Source organism: Cebus imitator, unplaced genomic scaffold (genome assembly GCF_001604975.1).
Source record: "Cebus imitator isolate Cc_AM_T3 unplaced genomic scaffold, Cebus_imitator-1.0 Scaffold261, whole genome shotgun sequence".
NCBI classification, from domain to species: Eukaryota; Metazoa; Chordata; class Mammalia; order Primates; family Cebidae; genus Cebus; species Cebus imitator.
The window spans coordinates 263,893-281,604 of NW_016107576.1; the positions used below are offsets into that span (position 1 = coordinate 263,893).

At 36.4% G+C, this 17,712-nt stretch overlaps 1 protein-coding gene across 1 annotated transcript in view; it reads right to left on the minus strand.

Annotated features, from left to right (window-relative positions):
- Positions 1-17,712, minus strand: part of TTLL7 (tubulin tyrosine ligase like 7) — a 127,603-nt gene that overhangs the window by 9,033 nt on the left and 100,858 nt on the right. Inside the window, exon 19 of the mRNA XM_017499803.2 lies at positions 7,393-7,553. Within this exon, the coding sequence (XP_017355292.1) occupies positions 7,393-7,553 (161 nt within the window). The remainder of the gene's footprint in view (positions 1-7,392; positions 7,554-17,712) is intronic.

Sequence of the window (17,712 nt, forward strand, 5' to 3'; positions counted from 1 at the left end):
GAGAGAGAGAGAGAGAGAGAGAGAGAGAGGGAGAATCTCACTATGTTACCCAGGCTGGAATACAGTGGCTATTCACAGGCATAATCATGATGCACTACAGCCTCAAACAACTCCTGGACTCAAGTGATCCTCCCCCACTTTAGCCTTAAAGTAGCTGAGACTATAGGCATGTGCCACCATGCCCAGCACTATTTGTTCTTAAAGCTTTTAAAGTTGCCAACCCTGGATGGGTAATAGGAGAGTTTTCCAACACCTCTTAAAAAATGTAGTTACTCTATATTAAGGTATTTGTAAAATTAAATACTGAGCTAATTTCGCAAAAATTAAGTATTCTTGGAATTTAGGCTTTCTCGGAATCTGTATTTACCTTAACATTAATAATGATCCCTCAAAATGATTAAAAAGTTGCTGAGGCCAGGCACAGTGGCTCATGCCTGTAATCCCAGCACTTGGGGAGGCCGAGGTGGGTCGATCACGAGGTCAAGAGATCGAGACCATCCTGGACAACATGGTGAAACCCCCTCTCTACTAAAAAGACAAAAAAAAATTAGCTGGGCATGGTGGCGTGCACCTGTAGTCCCAGCTACTCAGGAGGCTGAGGCAAGAGAACTGCTTGAACCCAGGAGGCGGAGGTTGCAGTGAGCCAAGATCGCACCACTGCACTCCAGCCTGGAGCCTGGCGACAGAGCGAGACCCTGTCTCAAAAAAATAAAAATAAAAAGTTGCTGAAACAATTGTTGATCTCTCTTCACTAGGAGAATTTAGCTTAATACCTTGATTGTGACCATCCCTTGCAAAACACTTTTAGACAAAACTATATCTATGATAATCCTGGAGCACAGATTCTGTGTGCTAGAAGTAATGCTATCTTAACAAGTACTGCACTACTGCAATGCCAGAAGCAGTATGCCTCCTCCCTCATTGCACTCAGCTTATTCCAAAGCAGGTAATCGTAGATACTTCCTTCAATTTTGTGGTGGTATGTGTGGGTGTGGGTACGGGTGTGCGTGTGTGAACAATTCCTAAGTTTACCATTACGGCATTATGGTTTACATCAGAAAATACCTCACTACTTTACCACCAGGAAAAGAGAAAGAGACAGAGAGAGAGAGAAAAAGAGAGAGACACACACACACACAGAAAGAAAGATTTATTCCTCACACTTATTCCTTGAAACTCTTCAAGCCTCCAGGGGAAAGTCTGGTTTGAGACTTAGTAATGATTCACATCTCATTTTACATAAACCAATTCACATAACCCTCAGAGAGAAAAGCACAGACTTTCAGAAAGGAAAAAGTATTCAGAACAATATTTTCCTGAAGAAGTGAACTTCCCAATGGGAAACACAATGACTCCACTTTCAACCTTCTGTAGATATTTGATATATTTGGAATTTTTTAAAAATGCCTTAGAAACAGAAATGAATTTTTTACTAGAATGGCTGTTTATTTTTTCAGAGAAACGTGGCCACAAATAGCATGTCACCAAGGAATGAGAGGTTTTCTTAATAGGAGTAAGATTCAAATGAGCTAATTGAAAGAAACAAATTTTCTTCAGTGTTCTGAAATGTTCCAGACTAAATATAATGGGCTTTTAAAATACTGGTTTTTTAAATTGTCAAACAAAAAAGTTATTTTTATTTAAGAAACAGTAATTTGATAGTTAAATTAACTGTAAAAACAAAATTTTAATTATTGCTAAATAGAAGAAAAACTAGATATAACACATGCATTGATCAAGATTTACAGATGTAGATATAGATATAAAATCTACTTACCTAATTTGATCAAAAAATGCTGGAAAAATAAATTAATTAGGGAATACGTTTATAATTAATATACTTGATTTAGCAGACCCTATAAAATTTCATATAAATGTGAATACATACAAAAAAACCCTGTGTTTTGATTGTCTACCTAGCACTTTTCTTTCTGCTGGGATTTTGGGTCTGTCTACAAAAGTCTACCTCCATCACCACCCTCTACTCTCAACTTGGATATATTTATTTTTTTGGGACTTTGGATCTATTTAATCAGATCTACTATCAGATGACTCATATTATGGTAATTTTTCTTTAGAGGTAGGAAAAGAACAAAATGGAAGAAAGCCAAAAGAGCTTCTTCTGTACCCCTCAAATCTGATGTAACTTCTTGAATAATATGTGAGTTATAATATGACCAGCTTTGGCTTCTCATTCTCTCATTCTCCCTTAAATATTTAAAATAAATATATAAATCAAGGTCCGATACATATTTATTTCCAGTGTGTATATTTACCACTACTAGCCAAGACTACATTCTAGTCTATATATTAATCCATATTTAGGTTTCAACATACCAAAACCCTCAAGAAAATGAAAGCAACCTATTTAATTTGGCACTAGGCCAGTGGTACCCCCTCTACAGAAAGGAAACCTGAATATATAACTGTATCCCCTACTCCTACCTGCACCTGGCATAGCTGAATAGATGTGAAATGCCTCTATAAGACCACAGTATTTCAATTTTCAACACTAGCAACACGAAGTATTTTTAAAAGGCGAAAGGAGGTTAAAAAAAATAGCTAAAATACCAATGTTTTTACCAAAGAACCCCAGTTCTCATCTACCTGCTTTTTAAATCTAAATTCCAAGGAAATAGGGTCACCAAAATCTATGAATTCAAAAAGAAAAATTAAATGATTAAAAAGTTCTTTCTGGCTCTCTCTAATCCTCACAGAAATATAAAAGGAAATCACTTTAAATGACTTTTTTAAAGTAATATAACAGTAAGATATAGAATACTGAATACCTCTGGCAACAAAGGAGAGTCATTCATGAAATCCAAAGACTTAGAAATCCTCACATTATCCAGTAATCCAGTAATTTTCATCCCACTTTCTCATCAAAACATTTCATAAAGCAGTTATCTAAAGACTGAAACGATTCATTCGTTTCTCCCCTGGTAGAAGTCCTAACTGAGTAGCCCAAAGTTAAGCAGCAGAACAGAGAAAGGAAAAGTTGTGGTAGATTTCCCTAGATTTGGCCCAGGGGTTTTACTGATGCTTCAAACAGAAAACATCCTCGTCCCTCTCTTTTCCTCTTCCAGGCTGCTGAAGTTTATACACACCAACACAGTAATCACCAACAGAAAGATTAATGACCTAAAAAGTATAACAACACAGCCAATTGAAAGTGGCATGAGAACAGGGAGATTCACATCATTTTATATAGTCCACACATTATGCATACCTTTTCAAGTAAGCATAACCCAGCCTAGAAATACACTGCTGCCTTAGAATGTTCCTTAAAGTTTCTTCTTGTCCTAAGATTCTAAAAGAAAAGCTTTTATATGTCAAACCCCCACAGGAAAATACTTTTGGCTTGGGAATCCAAGCTAGATTCTCTTCTTTCAGGTTTATGTATTAGGATTTTGAGTGGAAGTGAGGCTTTCCCAGACCATGCATTCTTTCTCCCATATTACCCCCTCTGCCTTTTCCTCTTGGCTTTAGCCCACGCTATTCTTCCTGTAACTCTCAGCGGAAATGCCACTTCCCATAGCCACTATTCCCTAGCTCTTGGGCCTAAGTTTGAGTCCCATAGAACCCCAGACTTCCTCTATGCCAGTAAAACATGGTATATAATCTTATTTATGGAAATTCCAAGAGCTATTTCCTTAAAGTGAACACATTCCAAATGTGGGCATCATAACACCCCCAAGATGCTGCATGTGATAAAAGGGTTACTGGGCATGCTCATCAGCAGCCTGGAAGAGGAACAAGAGTGTTTTCGGTTTGACACATCAGTGAAATCCCTTGGCCAATCTAGGGAAACCTACCACAAAGATCTACATTACTCTGGTGTTTCTGGAGGTACACAGGGGATGGTTTTCTTACTTTGTTTTATTGTTTGGGATGTTGACAGGAAAAAGCAAGAATCAAGGCCTTGGATTCTTGGATAAAATCAAAGACTTGAATTATATTTTTCTAAGATTTTACACCTAACTGTGAAAGAAAGTTCAACTTCATATTAAAATAATTCCTTAAAAACTGAGAAGAGTAGATTTTCCCCATGACAGTTAGACTGTTGGACCAAAGGTTAAAGGAGTGTACATTGACAAGGCATGATTCGTAGCATAAAGAAGAACTATTCTGGGTCCAAACTGAGAATCAAACACACATAGTACTAGTATTATGTGACTTCACTACATTTAGGAAACCTAAGAAACTCATTAATGCAAAATAAAATTTGATATTAAACTCACCTCTTTAAACTACTAAATTGAAAGAAGTAGATGAGAGTGGAGTCAAATGGTCTCAAAACTATTCCTGCCCCACCTGCCCAGGCATAGTAGGCTAGCGATTTGGCTAATGCTATGGACCTGCAGTAAAACAAGCTTGGCAACCATTGGCAAATCTGCTTTAGGGAACATCAATGAAGCATAGAGTTAAGGGCTTGGGCTTTTGACTCACACTACCTGGATTTAAATACAGGCTCATACAGTTACTATGGGAAACTGCGTAAATTATATACTCTGTTTATGCTTCAATTTCCTCATCTGTAAATGAGGGTAACAGTTTACTCCAAATACTTTTTGTGGAGATTATACAAATATTTAATATGTAAAACAATGGCAGACATTTAGTAAGCCTTCAATAAATTCTACTTACTATCCCTATGATTACTAGTACTAATAGATACCATCAGAGAAACTGGCAGGCAGTATTGCACCAAGGATAGGGAAAAGGATTCTGAATCAAGTTAAAGTATGTTAGCAAAATAGTTCAGAAAAGAGGAACCCTAGAAGCAAGGAAGCACCACTTTATGGGTATCTTTAGAGTCTGGTGTTGGAGATTACCTATGGACTCAGAGACACAGCACTGATTTCACTAACAGATTTTCTCATTGCTCTCCATGGTACAGAGTAGCTGGGATTCATATACAGCATAAAGCCAATAGATCAACCAACAGAAAAAACATTTCCATTATGAGTTCAGATTGGGAGAACTTTTACAGACAGCCATCAACCAAGGGGCTGCAGAGCTCAAATGTTTCACTTAAGTCTCTGTAGAAATAATAGCCCAAATTAATCTCAGATTTCATCACACCCCAGGGTGTCTTATTAAGTCTCCCTATTGGCGAATGGCAGCTAAGAAAAAAACATGGAAGAAAGACTGAGTTTCCAGATGATATGAATGATTCTGTATCACATGGCTAAAATATTTAAATGGAAGACATTCTGAGATCATTTCGGAATGGAACAGTCTGTTTAGGTTTTACAGAAGAGGTAGGTATAGTATGGGGCTTTACATAAGATTCAAATAATACAGAGGGTACCAGAAGGTTGGGTTGTAGAAAGCCATCCAATCAGATATTTAATGACATCAACAGTTCTAAAGAAGAAAGTGACAATTTTTTTAAGAAATCTGAAAAACAATGAGTTTGTTTTTCTGGAACAGAATTCAAGTAGGAAAGTAATGAGAAGGAAGACTGGGGAATAAGAAAACAGCATACTAGATAGCCTTGTATCTGCAGATAAGAAGTTTAGACTTAAATGATAAAGGAGGAAAATCACTACAGATTTTAGGAAATAATTCCAACAGTAAGATGGTACGACAAGAAACAAAAAACTGGAAGCAAAAATGCCTAGAAATCTATTCATTTCACTTAGCTGTCTTACCAAAAAAGGTTCCTTTTGTCTAAAATCCTGTCATACTTTATCTGTAGCTCTTTTATAATGATGATTAGTCCATTCTCATGCTGATAAAAAAGACATACCTGAGACTGGGTAATTTACAAAGAAAAAAGGTTTAATTGACTCATAGTTCAGCATGGCTGGGGAAGCCTCAAGAAACTTAGAATCCTTTGGGAGGCTGAGGTTGGCGGATCATGAGGTCAGGAGATTGAGACCATCCTGGCCAACATGGTGAAACCCTATCTCTATTAAAATACAAAAATTAGCTGAGCATGGTGGTGCATGCCTGTAGTCCCAGCTACTCAGGAGGCTGAGGCAAGAAAATCACCTGAACCCAGGAGGTGGAGGTTACAGTGAGCCAAGATCATGCCACTGCACTCCAGCCTCGCAACAGAGTGAGACTCCATCTGAACCAAAAAGAGAGAGAGAGAGAAGGAGGAGGGAAGGAAGGAAGGAAGGAAGGGAGGAAGGGAAGAAGGGAGGGAGGGAGGGAGGGAGGGAGGGAGGGAAGGAACAAACAACTTACAATCATGGCAGAAGGGGAAACCAGCACGTCCTTCTTCACATGGTGGCAGCAAGGAGAAGTGCCAAGTAAAAGGGAGAAAAGCCCCTTATAAAACCATCAGATCTCATGAGAATTCACTCACTATCAACAGAACAGCAGCATGGGGATAACCACCCCCATGATTTGATTACCTCCCACTGGGTCCCTCCCACAACATGTGGGGATTATGGGAACTACAATTCAAGATGAGATTTGGGTGAGGACACAGCCAAACCATATCAAATGGTTCATTTGTATATATCATACTTCATCTGCTGGAGACATCAGAGTTTATAGGTTAAGAGCATGAACTCTGGGGTCAAGGCTAACTGAGTTCAAATCCCAGTTCCACTAGGTCCTTAGCACCTATCTGTGCCTCAGTTTCCTTATCTATAAAATGGAGATAATATAAAATCTGATTCAAACTGATGTTATGAGGATTAAATCACTTAACACATGTAAAGTGATTAGAACAGTACATCTCACACAATAAGTGATATAGCTATTATTTTTGTCGGATTCAACATTGTATCTCCAAAATATTTGCACAAAAGTAAATACTTGATGATTATTGAAAGAATGAATGGAAACAAGCTAGTTTAGCCATGTGAGAATGTGACAGAAAAACTAATAGGATTTAGCAAATGACTGAATAAAGACAGTGAGAGAAAAGGAAGATGCAGATGCCCCTGTGATATCCAACTTGTATGACTGAGACAATAACAACAGGATTAAGGGAAGCCAAGAAAGGAAGCCATTTCTGAATAAAGGACATGGAATGTTTGGTTTTAGATATATTGAGGCTAAAATGACAATGAGTCATAGCAGCTTTAGCAGCCCTGGGATTCTGGGGAGGAGGTGAAGCATAGCCATAATTTTAGAAGTCTGTTACATAATGGTGACTGCAGAAGAACTTCAAGGATATTGGTTTGTATTTTCTTTAATTGGACTACCTTCTCTCCACTGAATTCAAATTAATTAGGTGGTATTGTGTTCATATTCATCATCTTATCTAAATCAGCTTAACTGATACAAATTATAGTTGAGTACTAAAAATTACATGCAGTAAGAAAATCCATATTTTAAAAGATCATTCAAGCATTTTATTGGACTACCTCTGTAACTCAATAGTAAAATATTAAAACTGATTACAATAAAAGATGACTTAGAACTTACCCTGAATCACAGAAACAGTTCCACAGCCCTTGGCCATGACTCCACAGTAAGCGATTAAAAACTCGGTTGAAAATCCGATATAAATTTACTTCTTCAACATCAGGAACCTTCCAGATGCGTGGAAGAACTGTACGAATGCTTGTTTTTACTATGTCCAAAACCTAGTGAAAAATCCAAAGTACTTAAAATCCAGGAATGTATATCTGTGTCTAAAATTCAAAGATGTAGCTTGAGCCCAGAAGTTCTAGACCAGCCTGGGCAATACAGTGAGACCCAGTCCCTACTAAACTTTTTTAAAAATTAGCCTAGTACTTTGGCCCACACCTGTAGTCCCAGCTACCTGAGGGGTAAGATGGGAGGAATGCTTGAGCACAAGTGGTCAAGGCTGCAGTAAGCCATGATTAAAAATAAATAAACAAATAATCCAAAGAGAAACACACACACACACACACACACACACACACACACACACACACACAGAGTGAACAATGTCATAGAACAAAAAGTCTAGAAATAGACCCAGGCATTTATGAAACTTCAGTGTATGACACACGTGACAACTCAGATCAGTGGAATAAGAAGAGACTATTCAGTAAATAGAGATTTCAAAATTATAATCTTTATGGATTAGGTGAAGAATAGATGAAGCAGAATCCCTCATTAAATTAAAAAGAATCAACTCTAGAGGGGTTAAGGTCTTACATGTTAATAAAAAAAAACTCTATATCTTATTGGATAGTATAGGTATCTTTTGGACCATGGGTTAGAAAAAGACTACCTAAGTCACAAAAAGGTAGGGACCATAAAAGATTAATAGATTTTGATTACATAAAATTCATAACTTTTGGTTATTAAATATACCTTAAAGAAAATAAAAGACAAACTTACAAACTGTAAAAATATATTCAAAACATATATATCCAACAAAAGATTAGTATCAGGAATATATAAAGAATATCTACCAAATTTTTAATATAAATAACTGAATAGAAAAAAATGGACAAAACATTACAAACAGTCATTTCAGAAAAGAGGAAATAAATATGCCCAATGAACATAAAGAACCAAACTTACAGCTATAATAAGATATCCATTTAGTTGACAAAAATTCAAAGTCTGATGATATCAAGTGCTAGAGAGGATATGAAATCTACAGGGTTTCTTAGACATCGCTGGTGTGAGTACACATCAATGCACAAACTGGAAAACAGTTTGGCATTGTCTCCTAAAGTTGAAAATTAATATCCCTATGGCCCAGCAATTTTATTCCTGAAATAATCTCTCATAGGTAAAAATAGGAGGTGGTATGTACAAGAATGTTCATATCAGCTGTTAACAATTACAAACACCTAAAAACAACCAAACTCTTCAACAATAGGAGAGTGGGTAAATAGACAGTGGATACGCACCCCCTCTGGACTATTATGCAGTATGAATACAGCAGTCAAAACGAATCAAATATGACACACAAGACAGAGCATCTTCATAATGGTAAGTTAAAAAAAAGTGCTGGAGACTATACATAGCATGATACCACCCCCTTTTTTTGAGGCAAGATCTCGCTCTGTCATGCAGGCTGGAGTGCAGGGGCATGATCTCAGCTCACTACAGCCTCAACCTCTTGGGGTCAAACAGTCCTCCCACCTCAGCCTCCTGAGGAGGTAGAACTACAGGCACACACCACGATGCCCAGCTAATTTAGGTATTTTTTTTTAAGAAACAAGGTTTCACCACATGGTCTTGAATGCCTGATCTCAAGCAATCCACCCACCATGGCCTCCCAAAGTGCTGGGATTACAGGTATGTGGCATCACCCCTGGTCATGATACTGTTTTAATAGAAGTAAAGTCAATTAAGTTTTAAGAATGAATGAAGAGAGAAGGAAGGAAGGAAGGAAGGGAGGAAGGGAGGGAGGGAGGGAGGGAGGGAGGGAAGGAAAGGAGGGAAGAAGGGAAGAGGAGAGGGAGGGGAGGGAAGGGAGGGAGGGACAGAGGGGGAAGAAAGAAGGAGAAGAAGAAGGAAGAAAGGAAGGAAGGACAGAAAGAAGGGAGGGAGGGAGGAAGGGAGGGAGGAAAGACCTACAAAATTTGTAAACCCCAAAAACTGTTTTGTCTAATTCACATGGACTTGATACTTACGCAATGCAGGTATTTCCAACAAAGCAACAAAACAACAAAACAAAACACCAAATACTAATACTCTGATTTCTATTTATCAAAGTGGATTTTTCACTTTTTGTTTATCTAGCTATAATTATAGCAACTGCCTATAAAAATGAAAGTGAAAGATGAAAAGGGAAAAAGACTTTCAAACATAAAGACTAAATAAAGGCATTTCTCTCAACAGACACAAACATGAAGAAATGGAAGCAGATCAAAGAATGATTTGTTTCTCTTTAAAACAGCAATATTTAAAGAAATGATATTAGTTATCTCTGATCAAGGCAAATTTAGAATAAACATTTGTTTAAAAATAAATTTAGTAAAAAGTTTTCAAAGTGGTGTTTATAGCAGACTATGAACTACAGCTTCTCACGGGGAACTGTGTGAGCAGCAGCATTCCTCAGCTTCCTTTTCCAGCTTCCTGCACTGTGTGTGGGGGGGCAGTAATACAAATCCTACAGGAGGTCAGAGTGTGTCAGGGGAAGGGGCAGGGGATGAGGAGGGAAAATGCAATCTGTAGTAAAGTAGTTTGTTTAAAACCTCATGGAATGGCTCATTATTACAGGTAACAAGTGCTTCATTATAAACAGGACTATTTTAAAACTTTTCACAATAATGCTGAAACATGAGTATCAAGGTATTAATATGAGTATCAAAGCCTTTTAGTTTTTACAATTTTAATTTAACCTGTTCGTTTAACTCTTTATGTTTTTTAGTGTAGAAAGCAGTGCTCATGACTAATGTGATAGAATAATCAACACTAGCTATAAATGATAAATTTAAATCATTTTTCTTCTCAATTTTCCTTTCCACTTTCTATCAATATATTAATAAGTAATAATAGGCAAAAAGTCATAATGCAGAGAGAAAAAAATTAAAAAGTAGCCAAGATAACCCATATATTAGTATCAAAGATAAATATGAGTTAGATAAAATAACAAATTGAAAAGTGTTATTGATACTGGCAATTTTAACATTACCTTAAGTTCATCAGTTTTCACATTATATTATAAAATAATTATTCAACTTCAAAATGATAAAGGATTTGAGATCATGGAGTATTCATTCATTTCTTTTTAAATACCCTTCAAGGGCTACTAACAGGTATCAGCTGCCTGCTCTATGCCAAACACTGTGCTAGGTTACTTGCACAAGGTCTATCACTGTACTTGGATTACTTAGAGGAGATTTTTTTGGCCACTACTCTGTATATATTTTCTTCTTAATTTAGAAGAGATTTTAAAAGCATGTCAGTACCATATTCTAGCCCGTACATGACTAAAAGCAGCAACTTCAGAATGGGGCCAGGGAGTTAGGGATGGGGAATGCTTCTGCTCCATTCCTAATGTTTTCTTCAATATGGAGATGGAAAAATCTGCAGCATCATGGCACTCCATCAGGCACCCCTGCTTAAGAAGCAATTTCCAAGATTTGTGAGACTGGCATGGTCTGGGCAACCTAGGCACATTCTCCTTCCTGTCCAGAGCAAACCACTGGGAACATGCATTCCTGTTTGTTTCTCTTTGCCTTCAGTTTTCAAGGAGCCTCCCCAAGATGACAAGTTTTGGTCCTGGGAGGCCCACTCCTGTAATTTGGAGGACTTGGAGCAACACAAAGGAAACAGGAACCCAAATTCTTCAGCTCTCCTGTAAGCCTTCACATAAGCTCTTTCCTCTGCCTGGTACAATCTTCTCCTATCTCTTCATCTGATAAACTTCTGTGTTTCACTTCAAACGCCACTTCTTAGGGAGACCTTAAGTTTGATACCTTAATGATGAGTTCTTCCTTTATTAGCAGTCATCTTATTTTATTTTAATTTCCTGTTTAATTAATGGAGATTGTTATATACATAAAGGGAGGTAATTGTGCCCATCTTGCTCATAAAGTTACCATGTCCCCAAGGCTTAAGACAAGGTCTATCATTTAATAGGTTCCTGTCTTAGTGAGTCATTCCTTGCAAGAAATTAACACCTATATAGACAAGGTAAAAATCATTAAGAGAACTTACCATGTGCCAAGCACTTGTTCTAAGCACTTTTACATATATTAACTCATTTAATTCTCAAAACAAAAACATGAGTTAGAAACCATTGGTCCACAGTCCCTTTCCAAAACTCTCGAGGCTAGATTCCATAATCATACATATTATTATTTCTGCAGGAATAAAATGTAAATATTCAAACCAAGAGATAGACAAAATCAATACATAACTTCTGGTCAGGTCATTGTCACCAAATGAATTCAGGTGGGTTAGGTTTTGCTGCCTAGGGGTATGAAAATGTTCTTGGTTGTGAAAACATTTTCGATCCCTATTTTATGGACAAGAAAACTCAGGCTCAAAGCAGATAAGTAACTTGCCCAAGATTACCCAGTTCACTGAATCCAGACCTACCCTCTTAACCACATCCAGCACTGCCTCACAATTTGTTTCTTCCAGATGCCAGCCGCAAAAGCCTAGAAGAGAATCCCATTATCTCTTCTTAGATTCAGATTCATCTCTAGTCAAACAGTATTTGGGAAGAGGGTGGGATCACTGTGTACAAACAAGACTGCCTAGGCACCCCCTCCTTTATTGCCATGGAGTATGGAATAGTTTGCTTAGAAGGCTATACAGATGGGGAGACAATTACTGCACTTTTAGCAAAACACCAAATAATTTTAAGAAAGCACAGAGCAGGCAGGCAAGAAATCAGACTGGAATGAGATAAATTAGTGCCAGTTGTACTTGCGATGCTTTTTCTTTTTTGGATTTCTGCTGCTTTGGGGATTGAAGAAATTGGGTAGAAGATGAATAATTTGTGAAACTCAAAAATAAATGGTCAGCAAGGTGCTCTTGTGTTTATCTGTGGGCTCAAGTGAGGCTAACTTATAGAATATAGGTATCCGTTTCCTTATATTATGACTTTTAAAAGCATCCCAATCCAACATTAAGCTCTCCAAGGAAAAAAATAAATGGGAGATTCAGTCAATGACAACATTAATAAAATGAAAAGATTTGTCTTTTCCATATGAAATATAGCACATTTGATGGCATAAAGCACATAGAAAAATTCATATTTTACAAGAGCATACAGATGTTGAATGACAAACTGCTCCATATGGCTGAACAGTTGGTCCTAAATTAAAATAATGGCATGAGGTGAAGGCGGTTTAGAAATAACATTAAAATCACTACATGCTGTACTAATGATGCATGCAGCAGCGATGGCTATAGGGTAAAGGCATCTTTGCTGATGCAAAACAAACAGCTCTGAACAGCATCTATGTCAGCCTGAATAAAACAAAGATGGAAAATAGTATCATCAAAATGCATGCAGAAACAGCTATGGTAGGTATTAAAAATAAGTTGCTATTTAGAGAACTAATACTTGATAAACAAGGATCTCTTAGTACCCTAAAATAAATGCAAATATAGTACAACCTTAATATCATTAGTTATTTCTCTTCATCCTCTAGTCTTAGTTTATGCCTACATATCACATCAGAGAATATGCTTTTCAGCAAATATGGCATTCTTCACAGCCCACCAACATGGCTATATTTTCATACTTCATATATACTCCTCACAAACTATATAAAGCAACTGCATTCTTGGCAGAAAGCTAAATTATGCAAGTATCAAGTTACCACAACATGACATTAAATAAGATTAACTATTTCCATTTTTACCTGGTGAGGTTTCTTTTCAGCATTTAATTCCCATACTCTTGATCTTTACATTTTACATACATTAAGGAAAATTTGAAAGCAAATAATTTTTTTTTATTTCCAAGAACACAAAAGAGGAAAGCATGTGGAAGACTTTGTGTGTATGTCATTCTACTCTTGGAGCTTTATAACAGGCTAATAAACAACCAATGCCTCAATTCTGGAACAGGAAAAGTAAGATACATATTTCAACAATGGTCTCTAAATGGAATTAAGATACTTAAATAAAGAGTCTTGTGCCTCCATACCTTGAATAGTGCCTGGGGTAGGACAGTCCCTCAATAAATATCTGTTGAATGCATGATTAAGTGAGCAAATAAATGAATGAGTAAACAACTCTCAAAATCCCTAACAGTGCCTAGGATATTATTTGTATAAATTGGCAACCAATAAATGTTTGTTAAATTAAAATGTATCACACACAGCCTTTGTGGTAGCCATGGAAATGTGCCATTTAAATTACCATTTTTCAAATAATGCAGTTAAGCTGATGGCTTCCCCATTTGGGATCCACTGCAATATTCAAGCCATGCTTATGCTCTCCCAAGATGGTTCCCAGCCAAGGACTGAGCATGGCTGGGATACAAATGAAGAGCTGTATCTGCTCACTGTGATCCCTCCAACAGGCAGTCTTTGTTTTGGGCCACCCATCATCCTGACCAAGACTTTCTCAGAGATCCACTAAAGTCCGAGGTTCTTCCTACCCAGTCCTCCTCTCTTGCATTTATAAGTGTCAGACCTGCATTGTAGTCCCAAGGCTCTTCCTATCTACTTGAGCTCTCTCTCCCCTTTATCTTTCTTGGGTATTTTCCATTAAAAAAAAAAATCTTTCACTCTTAATTCCATCTTAGTGTCTGCCTCCCAGAAGATTAAGCTGGTAAAGCTTTTTAATGATTATTGACTGACATCACAGCCAAAAGAAGGATGGATCTGATTAATATGCATCTAACGTATATTAGTTATGTCCTTAGCTTTCTAAACAGATATATTTTTCTAATACCTAATTCAGCATTCCACAGCTGACCTGCATTTCCAGGTTTCTTTTAGTTTCTTGGATGCAGTTTCTAGCTTTATAAGACAATAGCACAAGTTTCTAACTGATAGTCAAATAAATGATCAATATGTTATAGGCGAACAGACAATTTTTTTACATTATTTCTATATACTCTATACAAAAGGAAACCCCATATGAAGAATTCTTACTAAAATAAAATACATCAGAGAATCAGTCTGACATGGGGAACCTTAGTAGAAAAAAAAAATTCAGCCTGCATTTTACCCCTTCTAAGGCTAGAGTACATTCTCTTATGATGTCTTGCTTCATCACAAGGGCCCTTCAGTAATTAATGTTGTAAACCTCAGAGAAGTTCTGAGAAGTCACCTGTCCAAGATAAAGGGCATAGGCAATACTGAATTCAAGTCCATACTGCTTCATGATATGTCCACTACAATGTCATGTAATGAAAAGAGGTCTAGTAACTCTATTACATGCTTTTGCCTCTCTAATTTCACCATAGAAAGCATTTTTTCAATGCAGTTTGACTCATTATTAGCTCTTGTATTGTCAGGAAAAAAATATTTCAGTCATTCACTGTCTGGTAACTTTACCTCTGAGTTTATCTGAAATAAACTTATGGAAGGGAAGAGGTAGAGAAAAAAAATTGCATATTAAATACATGTATATAAATAAATCAGCTAAACACATTTAAATTTGTTCCAATGTTTATTTTCAAAATTACCTCTATAATTTTCTCTTATTCTTGTCAGATGAATTCTAAGTATTTCACATAATTAATTCCAATGGTACTTATTTAGTAAAAAACTGTTTTGTTTTGTTTTGTTTTGTTTTAAATCCCAATGAGAATCTGTTTACATTAGAGGTCAATACCTCATCCTGGCTGGTTTGCATTGCTGGCTGTCTTGATGATTTGTATTCATGATGTGTATATATATTATGCTTCTTTTTGTGAATATAGATAAAAGAACCTATAAATTTTGTCAGGGTTAACTTTATAAAAATGGAAAGTTTTACAAAACTTTATATTAAAGTTTTAATATAAAGCTCCTTATATTAAAATAGTTATTCATGGGTAAGGAGTCTTAAATTACCTGAGTAAAAGGAAGAATGTCATCACAGAAGGATTGCTGCTGAAAGCTATCCTCTGCTTCTTTTCCCAGACATGCCTCATCTTTCACTATATATCTGAGAAATTTGAGTCTGTTTTGGGAAAGCCTCTTAAAGAACAAAATTGTTGAAGGAAGAAAAGAAGCCACAAGAATCATGAGGATAGCAAGAAAAATTGGTACAAGCAAGTTGCACATGTTTAAGACCTGGGCTTCCACTTCTTTTCACAGCCTGGGAGTAGCATTCCTCAGCAACTTTCAGGTCTTCATAAAATTGAGCATCTTTGCAAGATAAACTTGCTCTGGTTAAAATCAGCCCTTTCTGTTCTTTTAAGAGCCAAAATTCAAGATATGCATTTTTCTGCCAAAAACAGAATTGTCTATTAAATTATCTATGTAGAACAATGACAGTAAATGTTTGGGTAAACTGTGGGACATTAACAAGCTTTTATTGAAAATGGGACACATCGTTACTTTCTGCAAGCACAAAGGAAACACAATACCTTTGATTTATACCAAAAGGAAGAAACAACAAAGAAGCTCAAAAAAAAAAAGGGTAGCGGAGTATAAAAGTTGTAATGAAGCTCCTCCCCCTCACATTAGTGCTTCCACTCCTCAACATAACAGGGTATGATTAATACTTAAAGGTGGTTGTACATCTGAGAACTGGAAGAAAATATTACATAAAAATAGTTCGCTCCAAATATTCTTGGAGTAAATCAGTATCAAAGAAGTAGATATATTGGTATATGCACTCAATAGTAAATTTATAAACAAGCATTTATTTTTCCTCTACATGTAGAAAGTCAATTGAACATAGCAACCCTAAAACATATGAAATTAATTGTTTCTTCCAATTCACAAATATTATTATTCACACATATCATTTAATCATCCCATCAATGTTTATCAGACCCTTTCACATCACATGCAAAAAACAGAACAGCACTGTCTTATTATTGCTGTTCAAATAAACATATCACTAGCAAGTAAGGAAAGAAGGGCACAGAAAGAAGCAGCTAGCTTGCTATTGAGTCTAGAATTCAAAGAGTCTAGAATGGAATCAACTTAACAAAAATTGATAGAAAGCCTCCTGCAGGTAACTAAAAAATGAGACCTGCCTCTGGCTTTTTAGAGGGTTGGAAAAAAAAAATCCATAGATTTCTCAAGGGAGATCATAAGATAACTGAGTACAAAGTGCCATGAAGAATTCAAGCAGGGAAAGATATCTGGTCGCAGGGGGCTCTAGATGCTTTGTGAAGGAGATGGCACTGGACCTTGAAAAAATGTGGTGTGAGATTGTAAAGAAGGGATTCTAGGCAGCAAGCACAGCCGAAGCAAGGTCCTGGGGTCAGGGAGAGACGCTATCAGCTTCTTTCCTTTATTTCTACCTCAACCACAACAAACTCACAGCACCATTACTTCACATGCCCTTTCCACAGAGATGCCTTACCACTGTGATGAATGCTCATGTACATAAATCTTTTGTATATTCAGGCAATTATTCTGTAGGATGGAATGCTGGAAGTGGTTTTGCTGACTCATAAGGTTATGAACATATGTAATTTTAATAAAGACTACAAATTATTTTCTTAAAGACTTATACCAATGTACTCTCTCTCTAATAGTATAGCAAAGGCCCTTTTATCCATGCTATTTCCATCACTGGATATCATGTGTCTTATTAAGTTTTGCACATATGATGGTTTTTACTTGCTTTTTCTTCTTCATTACTAAGCCCAAGGATCTATTTACATGTTAAATGGCTATCTGAAATCCATAAGTTGTCTTTTCATGGCTATTCTTATTTGCTTTGCCATTTTGTTTGTCAATATTTATAGGCAAGTTTCTTTTGCTGACTGATTTGTAGTAGGTACTGGTTCGTTAGTGTTACTTTTCATTTTATGTGCTACACTTAACAGTCTTCCTCAAACTCCTCTATGCTCCCCCAGATGCCCTGACAATTTCTGCCTTTTAAGATACCTTTTACATTTCATAAGATTTTATGTAATCAAATATGTTGATGTTTTCCTTTAAACCTTCTAGGTTTTAGGTACTTTCTTAAGATATTTTCCTACTCTAAGATTATAAACTTATCTTTATGTATTTTTTTAAATCTTTAATATTTTCTTTTTTACATAGGAAACTGCAATCTATATGAAGTTTGTTTTTATATGGTGAGAATTAAGACTCCGACTTAATTTTCTTACAAACAGATAACTGTTTCAGCACCATTTAGTAGTAAAATCATCTTTTTTCTACTGGCATTTGAAATGCCACATTTATCCTGTATTATTAATATCTTACTCTCTGTTTTGTTTTAATT